Here is a 22,149-nt window from a genome sequence, read left to right on the forward strand (position 1 = left end):
ACAAAGATATTCGAGCTTTTTTTTGTTTCCAAAGAAATTTAGATAGAACAGAATCAATGTGTTTAAAATAAAGAGCTGGAATATGAACTGAAAGCATAGAAAGTAAATAAATCAAAATAGGAGCAATCATCATCTTCACAGAGTCAATACGACCCCACCAGGAGAGGAATAAAGGATTCCAGGAAGAAAACAGATGTTCAATTCTGGAAATGACTGCAGTCATGTTAAGTCTAACAGAGGATGAAAAAGAATTAGAGAATAGGACACCCAGATATTTGATGTTAGTACTGTTCCAGGCAAAACCTGTTGATGTGAAGAAGTGCGGAAGACAAAATTTAGTAAGCGGGAGAATTTTAGTTTTATCGGAATTAATTTTATAACCCGACACAAGGGAAAATTTCTCAAATTCAACCAGTAAGGCAGGAACAGATGACTCCGGATCTGAAATAAATAAAAGAATATCATCAGCATACGCAGACAGCTTAAGCTGGCGATCTGCATATGGGAAACCAGAAATAGAGGAATTGTTTCGGATAGAGGAGAGAAAAGGTTCAAGAGCTAACACAAAAAGGAGAGGGGATAGTGGACAACCCTGTCGCACCCCCCGTTGGTGTGTAAAAGATGAGGTAAATTGACCATTTACCAAAACTGAGGTTATGGGCATAGAATATATCAGAGAAATAAAAGAAATAAAGTTGGGACCAAAACCATGCCATTTCAGGGAAGCAAGTAAAAAAGACCAGTCAACCCGATCGAAAGCTTTCTCAGCGTCCACTGAGATGGCGGCTAAGGGGATAGGAAGAGAAGAGGCGTTATTGAGAACATTAGGGAAAAGTCTAGAATTATCCGAAGGAAGGCGACCCTTAACAAAACCGCATTGCTCTTTCCCAACGAGATGTTGCATGAAGGGATCTAGTTGGAGAGCGAGTACTTTAGCAAATAATTTATAATCTACATTGACTAAAGAGATTGGTCGGTAATTCCTACAAAACTTGGGGTCGCGACCCTCCTTGGGTATTAAAAAAATAGTAGCATCCTGAAAAGAACCTTGAGCTTGACCAGAGGAACAAAACGACTAGAAAAGAGAAAAAAGTTTGGGTAAAAGAAGATCAGAGAAATGCAAATAGAATTCAACCGGAAAACCATCCGGACCTGGAGTCTTGCCTTAGTGAGAGAGGATAATGCCGTAGACAGTTCAAGGAGGGAAAAGTCGGTTTCAATGTCTGAGGAATGAAGATTAGAGGTGTCCGGTTTGGGTAAGGTATCAAAATAAGACTGGAGGAATTCAGGCGTTGGAGGAGCTACCGGTGTGTACAATGATTTATAAAAAGGATCGAAATTGGTCTAAAATGTCCTTATCTGTATGCAGAAGAGTATTTGTGGGGGAATAAATAGAATCGATATAGGTACGTTCTTTACGGGACTTTAGATAGTTAGCAAGAAGTTTACCCGATGTGTTACGTCCGCCGTAGTAACGCGCACTACTTCGGAGAAGAAAGGCAGAAGCCGAATCGGTGGTAAGTTTATTGAAAGCAATTTTGGCCTGAAGAAGTTCAGAGGACATGTGGTTGGGGGAAGAAGTATAAAACTGATGTTCCAATGTTTTAATGTGAGCTAAAGCAATCTTCCTTTTTTGGAGAAATTGTTTCTTTTTCTTGGAAACAAAGTCAATGATGAAACCTCGGGCAGTAGCTTTAAAGGAATCCCAAAGTACATGAGGAGAAATGTAAGGGTCAGAGTTAATGAGGAAAAATTCATTAGTGAAAGTGCGAAATGAAGAAGAGAAAGTAGGATCAGTTATAAGGGAGGAGGTAAATCGCCACCGCGAAGACTTAGGAGGGGGAGGGAGTAGATAAAAGTCAGTAACAATAGGAGCATGATCTGAGATTACAATAGGTTCAATAGAAGAAGACAAAAGGTTTTGAGATAAGGAAGAGGAAAGGAAAATGTAGTCCAGACAAGAAAAAGAGGCATGTGGAGGAGAGAAGAAGGAAAAGTCCAACTTGTCTGGGTGAGAGATCCTCCAAGAATCCACCAGGTGTGCTTGTGAAATGGTATCAAAAAACTGTTTATGGGGTTTGTTAGGAACAAAACGGACAGAGGATTTACGGTCTAAAAAGGGATCCATTATCTGGTTGGGGTCGCCTCCTAAAAGGAAAAAATCATCCTTGTGTTGGATACATTTGGAGGTGATTACTGGCCAAATGGAAGAGTCCGAGGTGGTGGGACCATAAACATTAAATACAGTAAGGGGTATAGCATTGATAAGCAATTTAACTAAAACCCATCGACCATCAGCATCTTTATCCTCTAATATGATCTCACATTTGAGTTGTTTGTGAATTAAAATAGCAACCCCATTCTTTTTATGAGACGCAGGAGAAAATAAAACATTGCCCACCCAATTCCTTTTCAATTTCAAAGATTCAGTATCGGAGAGGTGGGTCTCTTGTAGGAGAACAATATTGGGATTATAGGAAGACAAATGAGAAAGTACTCTCTGCCGCTTAATGGGATTATTAAAACCTTTCACATTCCATGAAACTACTCTAAAGGTTTAACAATATAAACATGTCAAATACAGAAGGTGCATTAAATATAAGAACATTAACAAACAGAACATGAGAAGGCTGGAAAAAAAAAAAGGAATGAAGCATAGGAGTGGGGGAAGGGGGGAAACGAGACAAAGGATAGAACATGGAAGAAGAGAGAAAGAGGGGAGAGAAAATCCAGAGGAGACAGTACAAATTCGGAAGAATGACTGCAAAAAACATACCTGAAAGGGGAAGAGAAGAGGAAGGCGGGGAAGTGGTGATGCGCAACAAGACGAGTCAACCGAGGAGCAGGGACACAACCGCACAGGGACCTCACAGAACCATATAGGGAATGAAATCAGGAAAAGGGGAACACAAAATACATATCTGTAGAGTGGAAAGAAAAAAGATGACGATTAATGAAGGTCAAGGCAATAACAAGAGAATACAGTATGCAAAGTACAAGCTAGATAATACATGTTAATGAAACATTAAAAGAGAGGCGAGCAGAAACAGAGTAAAGACAAAGAAGAATTACAAAGGGATGAGAGGAACATATGGAACATACAATAGAACCATGGGGCAGACAAAGGAAAGGAAAAGAGGACGAGAAAAGATGAGTACAGAGAGTCAGAGAACATCCAGAAACCATCCAAAATGCAACCAAAAACTGATTCAAGAGCATTCCGAACGTTGTTCGCCCACTAGCAGAAGGGGTGGTTTCCATTCCCACATTATTTTGCAAAAGGATGAAGTTTCGAAGTTCACCAGGATCCTGAAACGTCCAAGTCTTGTTTTGGTGTGTAACTCTAAAAGTACAAGGATGGAACAAGCCATAACGCGCGCCAAGGGAACGCAAGGAGGGACGAAGAGCTAGGAACTCCTTTCTTCTAGAGGCAGTAGCATTAGAGACATCTTGGGTGAGGAAGACACGTTGACCTAACCAGGGAACATGGCGCTTGGCTCTAGCTGCAGAAAGTATGGCAAGGAGATCAGTGAATTTCAAAAAAAGGAAAATAACTCCGCGAGGTTTAGTAGAGGCAGTCGTGCGAGGACCAAGTCTGTGAGCTCTTTGGATGCTAATGGAAGTGGATGGTGGCATATCTAAAAGCTTCGGGAGGAAGGAGGTGAAGAAGGTAACTGGGTCGTTTCCCTCAAGAGATTCAGGAAGTCCATAAATACGCAGATTGTTCCTCCTATTGCGGATTTCTAAATCCTCTGTATGTTGTTGGAGAGAAAGAACGGTCTTTTCCAAAGAGGCAATACGTTGTGAGTTGGATTGGATAACTGGAGTTTGTTGCTCAATTGAGGAAATTCGGGCGTCCATGGACGACCATCTGTCCTTTAAGAGTTGCATGTCCTTACTGGTTTCCTCGATGAAAGGGCGCATAGCCCTGAGCTCCTCTAAAATTAAGTCTATGGAGGATGAAGGAGAGACCTTATCTGGTGATGGAGGATCCTGTTTAAGTCTCTTAGAGGAGGAGGCAGAAGGCGAAACTTTATTTGAATTGGCTTGCGCAGCAGGAGAGCGAAGAGAAGCAGACGCAGTCATTGTAGAAGCTGGTAACAATACCACCAATTCTGTAGAGGGAGTCACAAAAACACTTGCGGAGGTAGGAAAAATAAATTTTGGCTTGCGGAGTTTGACCATGAGAGACAGGCCACACCAGCTGGAGAACGAGGAAGTACAAATAAGAGAAATAAAATGTTATCCTGCTGAGGATAGTCAAGCGAAATTTCCTGCTACAAATGGGATGGAAAGACAGTCAACCATATGAGGCCACAAAAATAGCCCTGAGACGGAACACAGTGCAGATTATGATGAAGTGATGTGGTAGGAAATGGCCATCTAAAGAAAATAAGGAAAGTCAGGAACTGGGGGTGGCATAACTACTAGTACGCAGGTATAAGGAGCATGGACACGCATAAAAACTGGGAGTCACCACAAGAGGAAGGCAGCGGCGTAATTGAGGGAAAACAATGCCAGTCCAGTGAAGAAACCAGTTAATAGTGCATGCGCCTTTTAGGTAGTGAGGGAGACATAAAACTTTAGGTTATAGAAGGAGCCACTGAAATTATCCCAGAACTGCTGAAGGAAGGCCTCTAACATCGCTGGTGCAGCCCAATGCAGGACAGTAGTAGTGAAGCTGAGGCGTGTTGAGGAGACACTGAGGCATAAAGAAAAAGAAATAAATGCTCACCCAGCACTGCTAGGAGAATGCTTCATTAGTAGAGGAGCAGGCTTTCATCAGGGCAGAGACTCAAGGGGAGCTTCATTGGAGCGGCGGCGATATTCAGGGGAAGCCGCGGCTCTTGAATCAGCCGCGGCACGTCCTAAAATGGCGGCCCGCCGGTGCACGACATTCGCTTCGCGAAATTAAGCCCAAGAAGAGTTTCAGGAGCTGTTCCAGGGCACCAGTCGGTTCAGCGCAGGTTCTGAGGCTGAAAAACCGCAAACTACATCAAAAACGGTTCCCGAACCATACGGGAATCTGTGAGGGTAAAATTTGGTGCGGCGGAGCTCTGCAACTAGCCGGCCATCTTGCGCGGCATCCAAACCACGCCCCCAATGGCTGATATTCTTGAATACAGATTAATGAACCTGTGATAGGCTGGTTTAAGTCTTAGAAATACATATCCATCTTGAAATGGTCTTTATTATGACTACATGAACAGCAATCTACATATATGAAAAGTGGAACACTCATGAAAGCAAAGGGTCAGGAAATCAATGTGTTCTTCTGTTGTAAAAATTACAGCAGTTGTTATAAAGATACTTGTAATATTGCTTGTCATAAATATCTGTTTAGCACTGTCATATGAGACTGATTATTATTTATGTAAAAAAGTTGTAAAGTGTTGGAAAATCTTGAATCATTCATTAGGATGAAGTAACTTCAGAACTTAACATATTTTGTCCCTTAAGTACAGCAACCTCGGCCAGATATTTTGGCATCAAGGTGCTCATTGCCAATTAGGTAGGCGAAAACATGTGACATTGCTAGCATTGTCTTCAAACCAATGGTATGGGACGTCAGGGCACCAGCCTACAAGGAAGGAAGGGAGACATTTCTGTTACACAAAGGAAGAAAAAGGATACGTTCTACGGAAACTAAAGTTACAAAGCCAATAAGGCTATCCCACTGCCTAGTCGAAAAAGCTAGGGTGCACTTCAATATTCAAAGAGCTCCCTTGAATACTGTGAGCCCGTCCTGGCTTTTAGGGGCCTGGATGAACCTGATGATTAAGAATTTGTAACATTTCTAGCTTTGACAATGTTTGGTGATATTGGACTCATTTTGTATGGGGAATTGTCTAACAGAATGTATCTTATATTGGGAATTGTCTCACAGAATGTATCTTATATGGTAAATAGGCATTTGCACCAGCTCTGAGTACCTGACTGCATGTGAAACTGGTACCCTGCCTTTTTTTTTTGCTGATGGAATCACACTTGTCAATTGTGTGCACAGAGGCGGAGGCCAAGGCCTGTCCCTGACAATGTGGGATCAAGGACCTGTCCTGTGACCTAAAAGGGAGGCGCAGAAACCAAGCCCTTAGATCAGGTAAAAGATTACTCTCCTTACCCTGGTTATATAGTATAAAACATTGGTGACTTCATGCCATGTTTTGTGAATTTGTAGTTTGGCCAGATTATTTTTCTGTGAATCTGAGAAGGCAGCATACTGACCCCCTCGTTGCTCAGTGCAATTTTCAGAATTTCTCGAGAAAGAGGAGCAGACATTCTGGGGTCGATTCGGATTCGGGGAAACAAATCCGTACAACGATTCGGATTCGTAGCCGTTTCCGTACGAATTGTACAAATCCGTCAGAATTGCGTAGTACGATCCGTAGTAAAAAAATACGTCAGAATCGTTGCGAACAGTATGAAAAGCAAGGGAAAATCCGTACGATACAGACCCTGAAAGTGAACCGTACGAATCGTAAACATGCCGTCCGACCCGACAAGTACAATCCAGACTGGGGAATGAGTACGCGATTCGTATGGTAAACGTCACGTATGAGCAATTCGTACGGAGAGCCACACAATCACATAGGGTGCGGTTCGTACACCCCATGATCGTAGGGGTACGGTTCGTACACCTACTTTCATGGGGTACGGTTCGTACACCCCATGATCATAGGGGTATGGTTCATACACCTACGATCATGGGGTGTACGAACCGTACCCCTACGATCATGGGGTGTACAAACCGTACCCCTAAGATCATGGGGTGTATGAACCGTATTGCACAAACTTCGAGTCGAATTCTGCTTTTCCGGACATTTTGAGCTCTCGTAAAAAAAGAGTCGTACAGAGTGTTGACTGGACGAATCGTACTTCCTTGGTTGGAAAATGATGCTTCAATCCATATGGACATTGCGTACTGCGCGTTCGAATGTGATTCGTACCGATTATTGAGTCGTACGGGCTTTGGTACGATTCGGACGGAGAATTGCTTTGGGTACGCATTGCACTACATCGTACGTACGGGGACGTTTGAGGATACGATTCGTACGGGAAAAATGCTCTGTACGGCTATTTGTATGGGAATCGGAATCGCCCCTCTATGTGTATGTTTGTATCTTCTGTGCCTTTGTAGCATTGTACAAGATGGAGGGGGAGGATAGCTTCCCCAGAGATTTATTTATTTTATTTATTTATTTATTAATTTTATATAGCGCGACAGTTACCCGTAAGGGTTTCCCGTCTCTGAAAGACAGTGGTAGCAAAATACAATCCAGAGGGAAATTTATTGGACAAAAAGCCCGGTCTTGTCAAAACAATAACACAAATAGGTTAAAAACTCATCTTTTTATTACAAGTTTAAATAAAAAACACAATAATGTATTCATAAAAGAACGAGTGTAAACACAGACAAGGCAATTATTACAAAAACCTTATAATTAATAAAAAAGGAGGAGTTATATATCATCTGACGCGCGTTTCAGCGAACCAGCGCCTTCTTCAGGAACAAACTCTATTGCTTAATATATTATCTAGTGGTATAGGAAGAACTAATGCTCTAAGTAAGACTGAAGCTCTCACTGTTGAGTGAATGACGGCCACATTGTTGATAGGGGCACGATTTCTATATGGTTAGTCACTCGTATCTCCTCGAGGGAAGAATGTTTGAAAGTATCAAGCGTGTCAGAATTAAACGCCCGGGGCACGGATGGAAGTTAAAAAGAGAAGGTTCTCTCCTAAACAGCGGAATAGTTCCAGTTCTAGATTCAGAAAAGCCGAGGTACGTGGACTAGGGATATTTATTCCATGAATCAGCAAACATGTGAATCCAATCTTGTTCACAACCTTATGTTGTATTGCCTCCGAAAAAAGTGGACAATGTTTTTAAAATAATTACTCCGGTTAACTGATTCACTGATTTCAAAATCCAATTTCAGAAACGTATGCGCGGAGGCTCGCAGCTACGCCTGTGTCTTGATGTTCCCCTTTTTTGGTCCCTTAACTGTCTATTATAGACTAGACAAGAACTTATAAACTGCCTAGGTTGTTATTTTCTCATACAGCACAGGTGCCAGCAGTGTGTCTTGTGTGGTTATTTTCTCTCTCTCTCTCCTTCTCTCTCTGTCTCCCTACCTCTCTGTCTCTGTTTCTCCCCACTCTCTCTCTCTATCTCTCTCTCTCTCTTTCTCTCTCTCTCTCTCTCACACACATGATGAAAGGCAGCATCAATAAGCATCAGCTGTCGAATATTATTTGCCACCTAATTTGTGTTTTAAGGGCCAAAAGGATTGTCATTGTCAAAGCTTGTTTACCAGGGCGTCAGCAGTTGATATGAACCTCTAGACATGGATGTACTTAATAAGTAGCGCTTCCTCAGTTTATGCTGCGTCATTGGGATTTTGCCCACTTGGGTGCTCTGCAAAGGTAGCACATTGTGAAAACACTTCTGCGTCCAAGCTCTTCCTATCTAAAATCTCCAACTCTAAAAGCTTGCAAGTGTTTACTCCCAAAGAATGGACTATTATTCCTTGGCCACCTGCCAAGAATGTTTCCCACCAATATAACTATGTGAAAAATCTTGAATCACCTCAAGACTCTGGTAAGTTTCCAACATTTATTGCAGCAGTCCTCTCACACCCTGCAGGGCAGGCGACGGCGGGCAAATAATTGCAGAAAAAAACAGAGTCCAGGTTGCTGACAGGCTAGATTTCTTTGTTCACATTACAATTGATATCTCCAAATGGCTAACTTTATGGCAAGACTCAGCCAGAGACATAGACACGCTGAGAATCAGAGTTGTCCCTCAGTCTCTCCGGGGATGTGAATAATCCAAATACTTCACAATATAAATCAGAGGAGAACAGAAAGTGAAAGTAAATACACAGGAGCACTGGCTGCGGAAAGGTCATGTTGGGAATACACAAAATGGACCGGTGTTTGGTAACGGATAAGAATGCTGTCTTGTTCTCTGATGGTATCTGGAATGAATTAAGGATAAGTATGATAAAAAATAACAAAAAGTCATTGGACATGAAATGCAAAGTAGTATCTGGTGCAGGATGGTGATATCCACAATGGGTTCAGGGCAGTGTATATGGTAATGAAACCACACGTCAACCAGAATACCAGCACTGATCCCCAGGATGCCACGGAGCAGGGGAATTCTGAACAGTTGCAGACCAATGAATGCAAAAATAAGTAATAAAGCCCTATAATGAGGAGGCAAGGATTAAACTGAAAAGGGGGCTGACTAGCCAGAAAACAAGAACTGTGGGGGAATGACGGTCAAGTGGACAATTAAGCAGGAGCAGAAAGGCAATATAACAACCACTTGTTGCCACACAAGGAGAAATACATGCACCTATTTACTTAGAAATGGATTCCTGATCACAGAAGTTCCCAACAATGCAGCAGTTAGCTGTTTAGTCTTTCCAAATGCCATTCCCTAATCTTCTACTTTATACAGTCCCTTTCTTGCCTAAATTGGTTAATTCTATAATTAATACAGATTGGAGGGGGAGTGACGTTGCATTAATGTGACTGCGTATGGAGGGTCTGGACTGCTCAGAATTTGAGTCAAATTCTCAGTGAGCCATTCGATATTTACTCTTGGAGTAAAATACTGACTCCATACTCTTTGTGAGTAGGGTGTATCCCAGTATGTGTATGTCTCTTCATACTTCTGTGAAATACCTGTGCTAACTAGAAAATTCCCACCCATCCAGGACTGCAGGCATGTAATAATACTAACAATACTATTAGCTCACATGACATAACAAGATGTTCTTTTCCTTTTTTAAGTTTAAAAACATTTTACTGAAGAATTCCAATGGCAAGAACTAGATTGACAATATAAGAATGATATATCAATAATGATTGCACAGAGAATAAGATTAATAAACGTAATAGTTAAGGTTATAGTCTTTAACGAAAGGTACCAAGGCAAATATTATGAGGGATCGTTTAAACATGGCATTTATATGTGTTTTTCTTTTTAAAAAAAAAGAAAATCCAGAAGTGAAAAAGGAAAGAGGGAGAATAAAACAAACAATAAGAAAGAGAAGATACATGGATAAGACAGCAGACATACCAAAGATATACAAAACATATAAGATGTAAAATTAGAAAAGGTATAAAAGATAGGAAATAAACAGACATCTTTACTAGAAGAAGAAGAAGAGAAAATTATCACTATCTCAATTCGATTTATACAACAGGATAAACATAATAAAAACAGCAGGGAGTTGTTTAGAAGTAAACTTTAAGAATCATGGAAGCTGAAAAATAACATTTGCGATAGAAGATGGAATGAGGTGTCAAGATACATATTTGGTTAATGATAACCAGAGAAAGTCTTTCCTAATTAATTGCTGGGTTGACATTGCACTCGCTCTATCGAGTATATGATTACAAAGCATGGTCCACCATCTAGGAAAATCATTTCTTCTGGCCTCTTTCTGGCTATATGTAATTATTTGAAAGGCAATGAAAATAAGAGAGTCAGCAAATTTTCCAACCTCCAACCACAAAATTGCCATTCGATATCTGTGAGGAACTGCAGGAAAAATATGCAATAAATCAAATTGGAATGAGATAGAACATATGAATGGCATTTTAGCCCAAACTTGTAATTAAAATGTACTGACTGAGGGACAATAAAAAACCTATACAATAGATCTGTGATTCCAGTTCCACATATCCAACATTTATCAGATGTGGTACAATTGTATTTATGAAGAGAAGCAGCACTCAAAATTACTTTTTGTAAAAATAGTATAGTGTTTGTGCCGTTATAGTTGAACATGATGTGAAATTGATTTTAGGTCAGATATTATTCTAGGTCTAAAGTGAAAAGGTACATTGAAAATGTTGTTCCCATTGTGTCTCCACTTTATATTTGGTCCGATGAGTAGGGAGAATTTCCAGGTGTCTATAAATATTAGAAGCATTATAAATGGTGGAAAAGTGAAAAACATCAGGAGACTTACTAGGAAGAATGGTATTAGAAGAATTAAAGACAGATATGTATTGGGAGATAATTTGCTTTAGCAATGCATAATTAGACTTGTAAAAGGGAGCTATATGATATTTACTTTAAAGTTTGGGAAAGGGGAAGAAGTCTTAGGAGGAAAGAAATTAATGTACATGATTGCTAACCCTAGCGATCCATTACCTCTAAATAATTGGTGATTAGATGTTTTTATATTTTTATTGTGCCAAATATGAGATTCAAAAAAGGCCTGAAGAGGGGATAACGACTGGATAATAATCGATTTTTCTAAGTTAATTAAGTTAGGAAGAATAGGAGAGGAAGAGTCGTTAGGATGATGTGATATAAATACAACCAGCCTAATAGTGAATCGAGTTATTGCCGATTATTCCAGTTGACACCAAACTGTTGAAGGAGCTTTATCTTCGCTGGATAACAAAGGCCAAATTTGTTTTAAAGCAAATGCAGAATGATATGTAAAAAATTGGGAAAATTCACCCCACACAGATTCTTGGGTTTCCTTACTTCAAACAGATATATGTGCCTTCTGTTTATTCCATGAACATTTCATGAGTAAACTATTTAGGGCTTTTAAAAAACTGCTAATGGAGGTTGACTGGGAGCATTGGAAAACAGAAATAAAGAATTTAGAGCATCATCATTTTGATAGTATATAATCTACTCCAACGAGTTAAAAACAAGAGTGACCATTTCCCAGATAAGTAGATATTTTATACTGAACAGCTACTTGATTGAGGAATTGTTTCTTCCATAGAATTCGAAAAAATAATCCCTAAACATTTGAAGCCCTTTACGTTTCATGTGAATCCAGAGTCGTTGAACATGTCCATCAATTAATACTTATTGAGAGTCATGACTTCTGACTTATTAATGTGTAATTTATATCCATGAATCATGGAATCCTCACTTAGTAAATGAAGGAAAACTGAAATAGAAGTATGTGGCTCTGAAACATATTGTAAAACATCATCTACATGTCCAGTAAATTTAACTTTTGTTTTTCCAAGAAAAGAAGAGGCCCTATGAAGAGTTTCTAAAAAAGGTTCTAAAGATAAAATAAACAGTAGTGAAGACAAAGGACATCCTTGTTGTGAGCCCCTCAGTAGATTAAAATATGAGCACTGTAAACCATTAACAAAAAACAAAAGGGCATATTAACAAGGAACAGGGAAAATTAATGCTAAGGGTGCTTAGCGTTAATTTTTTTAACGCCCGCTATCGCTGGATAATATCACCTGGTTATCGCGTTATCAACAATGCTAACTGCCTAGGCGTAAAAAAATCCAGATATAGCAGCATTTTGGGAAGTTATCGCTGGTAATGCAGCAATAAAACTATAAGGATAGGAATATCCTTATTGATAGCCCATGGTGGACTTAGCCATGTATTCCACCTCCCATTGGATTACATGGCTAAGTCTGAAAATTAGCAGGTGTAAAAAAGCAGCGTTAACCGTGGTTAGCGCTTCTTGTTTTGTCTCTAACAGAGTTAGCGTGAAGCTTGATGATAGGAGAAATGTCGCTTAGCAACATTTCTCCTAATATTTTGCACTGGAATGCCCACTTTGCATCTCATTAGAGATGCAAAGGGAAGCGTAGTGAAAAAAGGGTGCTAACATGCGATGTTAGTACCCTGTTGTTAATAGGGCAATATTTTTATCTCAGCTTCTTTGGCTTTTAAAGCCAAACAAGTGGAGATAAAACCCTTGTTAATATGCCCCTAAGTGCTCGGGGAAGCATCAAGTAAACCAATAAATTTCAAGATGCCGGGGCCAAAACCATGCCGCATTAATTCCAATTTATGCGATCAAAAGCCTTTTTCTGCATCTAGAGTTATCGCTGCAATAGGAAAAGTACTTTATGAAGCAAGATGAATAATATCTTGATATGTCTGAAAATTATTGGTAATAAACTTACCTTTTACAAAACTTGACTGTTCTATATCAATCAAGCCCGGAATAAAGTTATCAATGCATAGAGCTAAAATCTTCACAAAAATCTTGAAGTTGAAGTTAATTAGAGAAATAGACCTTTAATTGCTAAATTGTGGTTAAACCTTTATCTTTTTCTGAATAAAGCAGATCATTACTTTCACAAAGAAACCACAGACTTCTTTCTTTGAAAAACAAATTGGCATAATGATAATAAAGGCAGTATTAAAATGTGTGAAATGTGATTATAATTCCAGCAAAAAACAATCTGGACCAGGAGCTTTATCCTTGGGTAATTTGGCTTTGGCTGCTTTTATCTTAGGTACAGTGTTGTCAGTGTCTAGGGAGGTACGGTCAACAAGTTGATTCGGACGTCTTGGAATAGAATTGAAAAAATATCCAATTAGTCCTCTGAGAGAGTGTGCTCCAATGTATATAACTGTTGATAATACTGCTAAAACTACCAGAAATTACAGAATCTCTATAGTGACTGTTACTCAAGTGATCGTGGAGAAGAGAGTCACTTTCAAAATCCTCACCCACGCCTACAAATGCCTACACAATACCTGGCCCAAATACCTCAACAACAGAGTCACCCCCAGCGTGCCCAAAAGAAACCTCCGATCAGTCAACCTCACCCTTGCCAAAAACCCTACGCATCCACAGAGCCAAAGCAGGAGTAAGAACCTTCTACTACATCTCTGCCAAGACCTGGAACACGCTCCCAATAGAAATCAGACGCAACCCTTCCCTAAACACCATCAGCATGGCTCTCAAGACCTGACTCTTTGGTTGAACAGCACTGCTGACCCCCACCCCCGCACCCTTCAGTGCCTTGAGACCCTTACGGGTGAGTAGTGCTCTTAAAATTCGCAGATTGATTGATCCTTAATAATATGCATTTTTGACGTTTCCTTCTGTACTTTCAAATAGTTGGCCAAGAGTTTAGTCTCTTTACTGCAACCTCCATAGTAATTTGTATTAATTTTGAATTAAATGCCAGGTGAATTTTCCATAGACTTTTTGTTATAATCCAATTTTGCCTGAATGAGACATTTAAGAGTGGTTTCATGTTTGTGGGTGTAATATTCATGCTCAAGTTTTTTTTAAAGAATTCAACAGGATGGAGGATTCTTTGTGCCTTCTGTTTTCTAACTGCAACATATTCAACAATAAATCCTCGGACAGTAGCTTTAAAAGCATCACACACAAAGCTGAAACTGTTATTTGAACTGATATTGGTGTCAGAAAGTCATTTAGAAACTGTTTCAACTTCTCCACAAAATTGTTATCATGTAACAAACTAATATTATTGTTGTAACAGGAGACATCCTTTGATAAATCCAAATCAACACTAACTGGTGCATGGTCTGAAACTAAAATGGGCCCTATATCTACTTGGATGACTGAGCTAAGCAGGCTGAGGGTAAAAAAAACATGATCAATTCTAGATTTGGAATGGTGAACAGGAAAGTAGAAAGTATTTTCCATTTTATCTAGAATAAAATCTCTCCAAGCATCAATAAACCTTCTAGAAAGTATTCATTTTTTAAAAACATTTTGCATTTTCATATTTAACTGTGGAACTTCTATCTAAAAAAGCATTCACAAGTTGATTACAGTCTCCTCCAACAATAAAACTGGCATCAGAAAATTGTATAAGCCTGATGGAGAACTGCTCCCAAAAATAAACATGCACACCGGAGGGGACATAAACATTTAAAATTGAAATTTGTTAACTGTATATTATTAATGGTGCGTGGGAGGAAAAGCCTTCTTCCCATCTCGCCTATCACCTCCCTTTTAATACTCAAATTGAGAGATTTGTGCAATAAGGTAATAACCCTATTCTTATGGTTCTGTGCTGGAGATCAAAAAACAAGTCCTATCTAACATTTTTAAGAGAGTTAAGGCAACTTGACATTTTAACATAGAAAGATGCGTGAGAACCCTTTGTGTTTTTTTATAGGATTCTCTAAATCTTTAATTTTCCAGGAAATAATTTGAAGGTTGCTTGTCATGTCTGCATAAATTTACAAGGATATGTACCAGATAAAAAGTGGACTGTAAAAATTGCTGAAACAAAAAACATACAATCTTTGATGGAATCATACAGAAAGGCAAAATAATTTATAAGATTTTGGTACAAAGATAGAAAACAATCAGGAGGAAGAAGAGAAAAGAAAGAAAAGAAAACCTACTGTGATGGGAGCAGAGGAGATGTTAAAAAGTAAAGAAGTTTTAACCATGATATGAAGAAAGAAATGGAAAACTGCAGTGAAATTGTGAGGTGGTTAAACACAGAGATGGCATACATCTGAAGAATAGGCCTCCGAAACCTTATATGAGAAGAGAAAATGGAGAAGGAAACTAACATTCACACTGAAGACAACACCCACATTTCAGTGAGGAAAATGAGAACACTTACCAACTAGAAAGAAACTTCATCTAAGTGTCATTGGGGATATGTAAATGGACTGAATAGCAACATATAGGACAGGGATACATGCCGGTAACACACAACCCTCCCGTAAAAACAGGCAAGAATGATATAATGAAAAAAGGAATGGAGACAAATTAGCTACAATAATTCAGCATACAAAATGATGAAGTAGACACCATATAAATAAAACAGTAAATTCTAGGTTCACAAGGTCCATCTTCTCTGCTTTGTGAACTGTTTATCTCACTAGGAGAATCAAAAGATATTGATTTGTCTTTAAAAATAATCTTGAACAAACAGGATGAACCATGCCATCACAAGCATTCATGGATCTAAAAGCAGGTCTTAGTGCAAGAAACTCCTTTAGATGAGCAGCTATTGCTCTAACCACATACTTTGTAAAGAAGACTTTCTGTCCTGAGCATAACATTTGTTTTCTTTGTTTACCAACTGACAAGATTCTCATGAGGTCAGAATATTGCAGAAAGAGGCCTATAATACAACGAGGTCAGGCTTAAGAGTTTGCTGTTGAAAGCCTGAGACCTACACTATGAGCTAGTTGTAAATTAAGAATTTTGAGATGTACTACTAAGGAATATACATTTTGAGGAAGAAGACTATACCTGTGCCTTCTGCACTCTCTGGAATAGTGTAAATTCTCAATATGTTACATATGTTCACTTTGCCAGATCTTCTGTTTGCCTGAGATGTGAACTGTTACTCAGCGGAAACTATAACAAGAGCACTCCTTGAAAATATAGAAACTTCAGCTAATACCTCTTGTAGATATATGGAATAATAAGTAAGTTCTTCGTTAGGTGTTATTGCATGTATGGATTAGAATATTTAAAGCAAAAATACCTGAAGCTGATTGACTGCGGTAGAAAACCAATTAGGTTGGAGACAGAAGTGTTTCCATATTACTCACAAGTGAATATTATGGTAACATTGTGAGTACTCCCAGGAGACTGAGAGTGAGTGTACTGCTCAAAGTAAGTTCTCAATAGGAATGCCTCCTTAAAGCAAAAGACTTTACAGCCTTCGACCCAACACTCCATGGAGAGCAACAAGGCCTAAAGTGGCAGAGGTGGCAGTCCATTGTGAGGAATGGCAATCCACAGTTTTGATCTGTTTACCAAATCAAACGCAGTTGATAAGTCCATGAAGGCTAAATACAAGGAACCCTTGGGCGCCACTGTATATTTATTAATTAACAAATATAAATTTTGGCACTGGTCTATCGTACTTCTACCAGGCCTAAAGCCATATTGGAAATTGGTTAGAATATTGTTGTCATTCACCCACTCTGAGATATTTACCAGTATTACCTTACCTAAAATTTTAACCCCTTGAGTGCTGATGACGGCTCCCGTCTGTCATGCGTTACAGTTCTCCTGTGCTGATGACGGCCGGGAGCCGTCATAACCACGCCCGCGATCGGATTGTCCAGCACAGGTGCGGAATTCCGGCCGCAGGCAAGGGGTTAACAGAGGGGTCAATTAAAGAAATGGGCCTGTAACAACTTGGGTCACCTCTCTTCCCTTTCTTGAATAAAGGTATAATGATGGAGCAGGCCCAGGAGGCAGGAAACCCTAACTTTACTGAAGAATTAAAAACATTTGTTAACATTTTTGCCTGATTATTATCATTGATGGCCTTTATTAGCCCAAAGCAAATGTCTCTGCTGCTTGCTTAAGGACTACCTGTGAGGAAGAAGGTCAACATTTTCATCAACTAAGAATATTCAGCTTCTGACAACGCATTTGATGGAGTTATATTTTGGTACATGTATCTTATGCACCCGGGTCCAATAGTTGAGGGGAACTTAAGTTGGAATGAGGTGATCTTTAAAGGTTGGTTTTCCCTCACCTAATTCATACTTAGGAAATTGAAAAATAAATCAACACCAGGTATTGACCCTTTTTCTTGAAACCCCTTTGTAGCATACTGAAAATTATGGTTCACCATTTGTAAGGTACTTATTCAGCAAATTAGGACTTTAAGGTAGTAAATATTGGAGGCAAACCATAAACCAAAGGATTGTAATAGAGAATATATCCTGGTACATTTAGTTCAGATCCCAAGACTAGAAATGCAGGGCCTCATTTATGAGAAGTGACACATCGCTGCGTGAAAGCAGCAATGCCTTACTTCTCAGTGCGCCCTCAGTGCGACATGATTGATGCGTCATATTTACAATATGACACATCATGTCGCACAGAGCTACAGATACGTCAGTATTTCTGACGTATCTGTATGGCACAAAAGTGACGCATTGCTGGAGTGTGTCACAAACGTGACGCAACTCCAGCAATGTGTCTTTTCACATGGGGCAAGCCCCATCTGAAAGGGCCTGCGTCAGTCTTACGCCTGCTGTGAGGCAGGTTTAAGATATTGACACATTTGTGTCCTAGAAGTGGCGTACTGAAATCTTATAGATTTCGCGGTGTCACTTCTTTGACCCTTTCTTGCCCCAGAACCCCCCCTGCATCTATTTTATCTGGCGCAGGTATAATGTGGTGCAGGAGTTTACAAAGTGACGCATCTACCTAGATGCGTCACTTTGTAAATATGGTGCAACAAGGCACATTTGTTACACGTAAAAGTGACTCGCAGCCTCATAAATAAGGCCCACAATGTGTAAACTGCATTTTGTGTGGTTATTAATGCTTGCATTATGTCAGAGATTTACAGCATTACCACTCCCTTAGAGGATACGATATCATAAACGTGGCCGGATGAGTCTAGCAGTTCAGCTGATAATTAGAAATCCAGATCGCTCACAGGACGCTAGGTAACGACTGAATCTCAATCCCTACCACCCATTGATGCAACAAATGCCCAAATTTAGAGCATCAGATCTCATGCAGATGGAAACAATTACAAAGGCTAATATATGTTCCTCTTGAAATGGTTGATGTGCGAGGCAGGGTGATCCCATGCTTCCATGAGCTGTGTGAACATTGCAATCCCATTAGAGGAAGGAGAAGCAGACTGCCATATTAATTGCAGCACACTGGCTGCGCGAGTCAATTCATAAATGCACAGAACATCCTAACAGTCAGATCTTGAAACATCACCAGTGCATCAAGTGGAATGTAAAATCCCGATTGCCAAAATGTTGTCAAAGACTCTTTGATCATCAGGTTCCAAGAAACATGGTCACTGAACTCAGTATTCAAACATAGGCCTGCTAACTAAGCATTCATGCAGCCAAAGGTTTTGAAGGTCTCCCCTCTGGTGGCTGGAAGCATAGTTAAAAGTAGATTAAAACTCTGAGGTCATTGTAATAAACTCAAACCATAATGTTATCCCCTTTGTTGGAATAAGGCTCAGGCCAGAATAGGACTTGTTATAATGAGTACAATAGGCCATTGGAGGGCAACTAGGTGCCACCAGAAGCCACTGAAATGGATTGACTGATGTTAAGGCAGGAACTCAAAACATAAGGACCAAGGAGGGTCAAGTTTTGTATGAAAGGATTTAAACACACTCTGAATAATTGGGGAATTTGTCCCACTTAGGAAATGAGAAAAGGATACTTGCAGCATTGTTAAAAGAAGAACAAAACCCACTAAAAGAAAGATTGCTAGAATCCAGCGATCAGTGATACTTAGAAAGAAGATGGGTCTTCAGGGAGGGAACTACATCAGACCGACACTTGGAAGGAGTTAAATTGTCATTGTATCAGGTACATTCCAGTGAATGTGAAATAGTGACATCTGTATTTGGATATGATAGCTATTAATTGGTAGAAATCAACAAATGCCTACTCTTCTGTTCAGTGTAGCCACCCAGTTTGAAACAAGGCAACAAAATGTTAACCTTATTATTGTACCTCTCAGACAACTGTGGAAGGATCAAATGAAACCTAATAGATTTGCCTTGAGTGCTTCCTTTGCATCTGTTGAATACTGCCAGTACTAGAAACATTCCCTACAAAAAAGGATGTAAACCTAATGAGTACTACGCATCTGAAGGTAATGGGGATAGTAGAGGATCATCAAAGATAGTTTCAGATGCTGAACAGCATCTGAGGAGGAAAAGTAATCTCAGATTGAACACAAAATGCTAACCGAATGAAACTAAATAGGGCATTACAGAGTAAATAGGCTTGCTGACTTTCTCTTAGTAACCTGCTCGAAGCAAAATAAGGATCTGGTGAATTCAAATTTGAAATGTATGAGCTCCATGGCTGGGGAAGTTTGAGAGAGACAGTTGCAAGAAAAGATCAAACACTTTTATGAATATTGTAGTTCACCTAAAACTCACTTCAGGACATTGTGGATCAAGAGAAATGTAGGGGCATATTAACAGGGAATAGGGAAAATTAACGCTAAGGGCGCTTAGCGTTAATTTTTTTAACGTCCGCTATTTGTGGATAATATCACCTGGTTATCGTGTTATTAACAACGCTAACCGCCTAGGCGATAAAAAATCCAGCGATAGCGGCATTTTGGGAAGTTATCGCTGGTAATGCAGCAATAAAACGACAAGAATAGGGATATCCTTTTTGATAGCCCATGGTGGACTTAGCCATGTATTGCACCTCCCATTAGATTACATGGCTAAGTCTGAAAATTAGCAGACATAAAAAAGCACCGTTAACCGGGGTTAGCGCTGCATTTTTTGTCTCTAACAGGGGTAGCGTGAAGCTTGATAATAGGAGAAATGTCGCTTAGCGACATTTCTCCTAATATTTTGCACTGGAACGCCCACTTTGCATCTCATTAGAGATGCAAAGGGAAGCGTACTGAAAAAGGGTGCTAACATGCGATTATGCATGTTGGCACCCTGTTGTTGATAGGGCGATATTTTTATCTCAGCTTCTTTGGCTTTTAAAGCCAAAAAAGCGGAGATAAAGCCCCTGTTAATATGCCCTGTAGACTTTTACCTAAGCTGTTAGCATGTGCCTAGGACTGGCTAGACTTTCAGTTTGTGAATCTCCGCTAAAATGTGACTGTACCTAGGGAAGACTTGGGATGTAATCCCAGATATCCCACCTGATTAATCATGTGATTCTACGCAAATCGCACCTTGTAACACAGGTCCCTAACATTCCAAAATTGTGATCACATAAGAATAGGCTAAATGCTGGAAACAAGATCTATAGGAATAGTAAGACATCTATATACTTGAACATACTTGAAATGGCAATTGCATTGGTGATAAATTGATTATTTTCCCGCTTTTTCTAACAATGTTCTTGTTTCTTTCGGAAGGCACTTCTCAGTCTACTTTACTCCTTATGTAACTCTCTGCATTCTTTGCTCTTACTCCTTCCTGACGACAGAAGTTTTAAGGTTAGCATTTGTCCCTGCCTAAGCACGGACCACTACTTGCTGGGCTGTCTGCTATATTTGTAAATACTGCTTTAAACGGAGCAATGACGTCAACGTTTCCTATTGATCCTCTTCAGTTGTTTCTACTGGGACACTGGAGGACAGAGAGCACATGGAACGTTTAGAAAGTTCTGCGAATCAGTGGACAGGTTGTAACCCTCGCCCTATGACTGTATCACTGTATCACCAAAGTCTGTTCTGCTGTGCTGCGGGCTTCAGTGAGTTTACAGATATGGTTCTTTTTGTCCTACAGGATATTTGATGGGCGGACCCCACTACTTGCCGTAATGGACCCCATCATAGTGAAAAGCGTCCTTGTGAAAGAGTGCTACACCCACTTCACAAACAGGCGGGTATGTTTATAAAAAGGTGCACATCTAACCCAAGTGGGCAGGTTATTGCATTTATACCAAGCATGGGTTCAAAGGGCGGGACCATTTATTCTTCTATTTGCAGTCATAATCTTTGTTTTAGACTTCTAGTTTCACATATCTCTGCTGTGAGAGAGTGGGTGAAAAGTATAGGGTGACTTGCAAACACCCAAGGTCACCAAGGTGCTTTGAAAATGCCAAAGTTTTATAATATTTAGGCTTGTATTTGTGTATTTGCTAGAGTGGTATGCAGTGCATTATACTGTCACCAACATAATACATGACAACTGGAGAGGCTCCTTGAAGGGAAGTGACACTGGGATGCAGAGCAATAACGTAAAATGATAGGTCCCCCTGCAGAATGTGGTGAGGTCCCCCTGAGACTCTCATATCACACAGGAATGCATAGATCATCAGTTGAATCAAGGTCCCCTGGAACCCTCTATTACGCCTTCCTGCTTGGAAGTTTTGCTTGATTGGGAAATATGAGATCTAACCCTCATTCTTCCAGCACCCGGCCCGTCATTGGCGCACTGTTCAACCTGGGGCTGCATTCCAGGAAATAAGCCCTATGGTCCCGATTCACAGAACTAGGGGGCATATTATCAAGGGGGTTTATCTCCGCTTTTTTGGCTTTAAAAGCCAAGAAAGCGGAGATAAAATTATCTCCCTATTACCTAGCTGTCGCTAACACCAGTTAGCGACAGCTAGTAGGAGATAGCGACCATCTTGGGCCCCGCTTTGCATGTCAGTGATATTTATCACTAATGACATGCAAAGTGGGCGTGCCAAGATGTTAGCGACTGAAAACAGTTGCTAACATCGCTATCTCCTATTACCAACTTTTGGAGATATTCGCGCTAAGCGCAAATATCTCCAAAAGCTAACACCTGCCCTGAGCAGTTCTTAGCCATGTTATCCATTGGGAGGTGGATAGCATGGCTAAGAGCATTAGCTCGGTAATGCATGAATATCGCTGACTTTTCAGCGATATTCATGCTTTGCGGCGATTTTTATAGCATTTGCGTTAAACCTTGGTAATCCCAAGG

General features: G+C 40.0%; 1 protein-coding gene across 1 annotated transcript in view; it reads left to right on the forward strand.

The window, feature by feature from the left end:
* LOC147684823 (cytochrome P450 3A21-like) overlaps positions 1-22,149 on the forward strand; it is a 247,971-nt gene that overhangs the window by 43,325 nt on the left and 182,497 nt on the right. Inside the window, exon 4 of the mRNA XM_086940696.1 lies at positions 20,983-21,082. Within this exon, the coding sequence (XP_086796822.1) occupies positions 20,983-21,082 (100 nt within the window). The remainder of the gene's footprint in view (positions 1-20,982; positions 21,083-22,149) is intronic.

Source organism: Lissotriton vulgaris, chromosome 10 (assembly GCF_964263255.1).
Source record: "Lissotriton vulgaris chromosome 10, aLisVul1.2, whole genome shotgun sequence".
Classification (NCBI taxonomy): Eukaryota; Metazoa; Chordata; class Amphibia; order Caudata; family Salamandridae; genus Lissotriton; species Lissotriton vulgaris.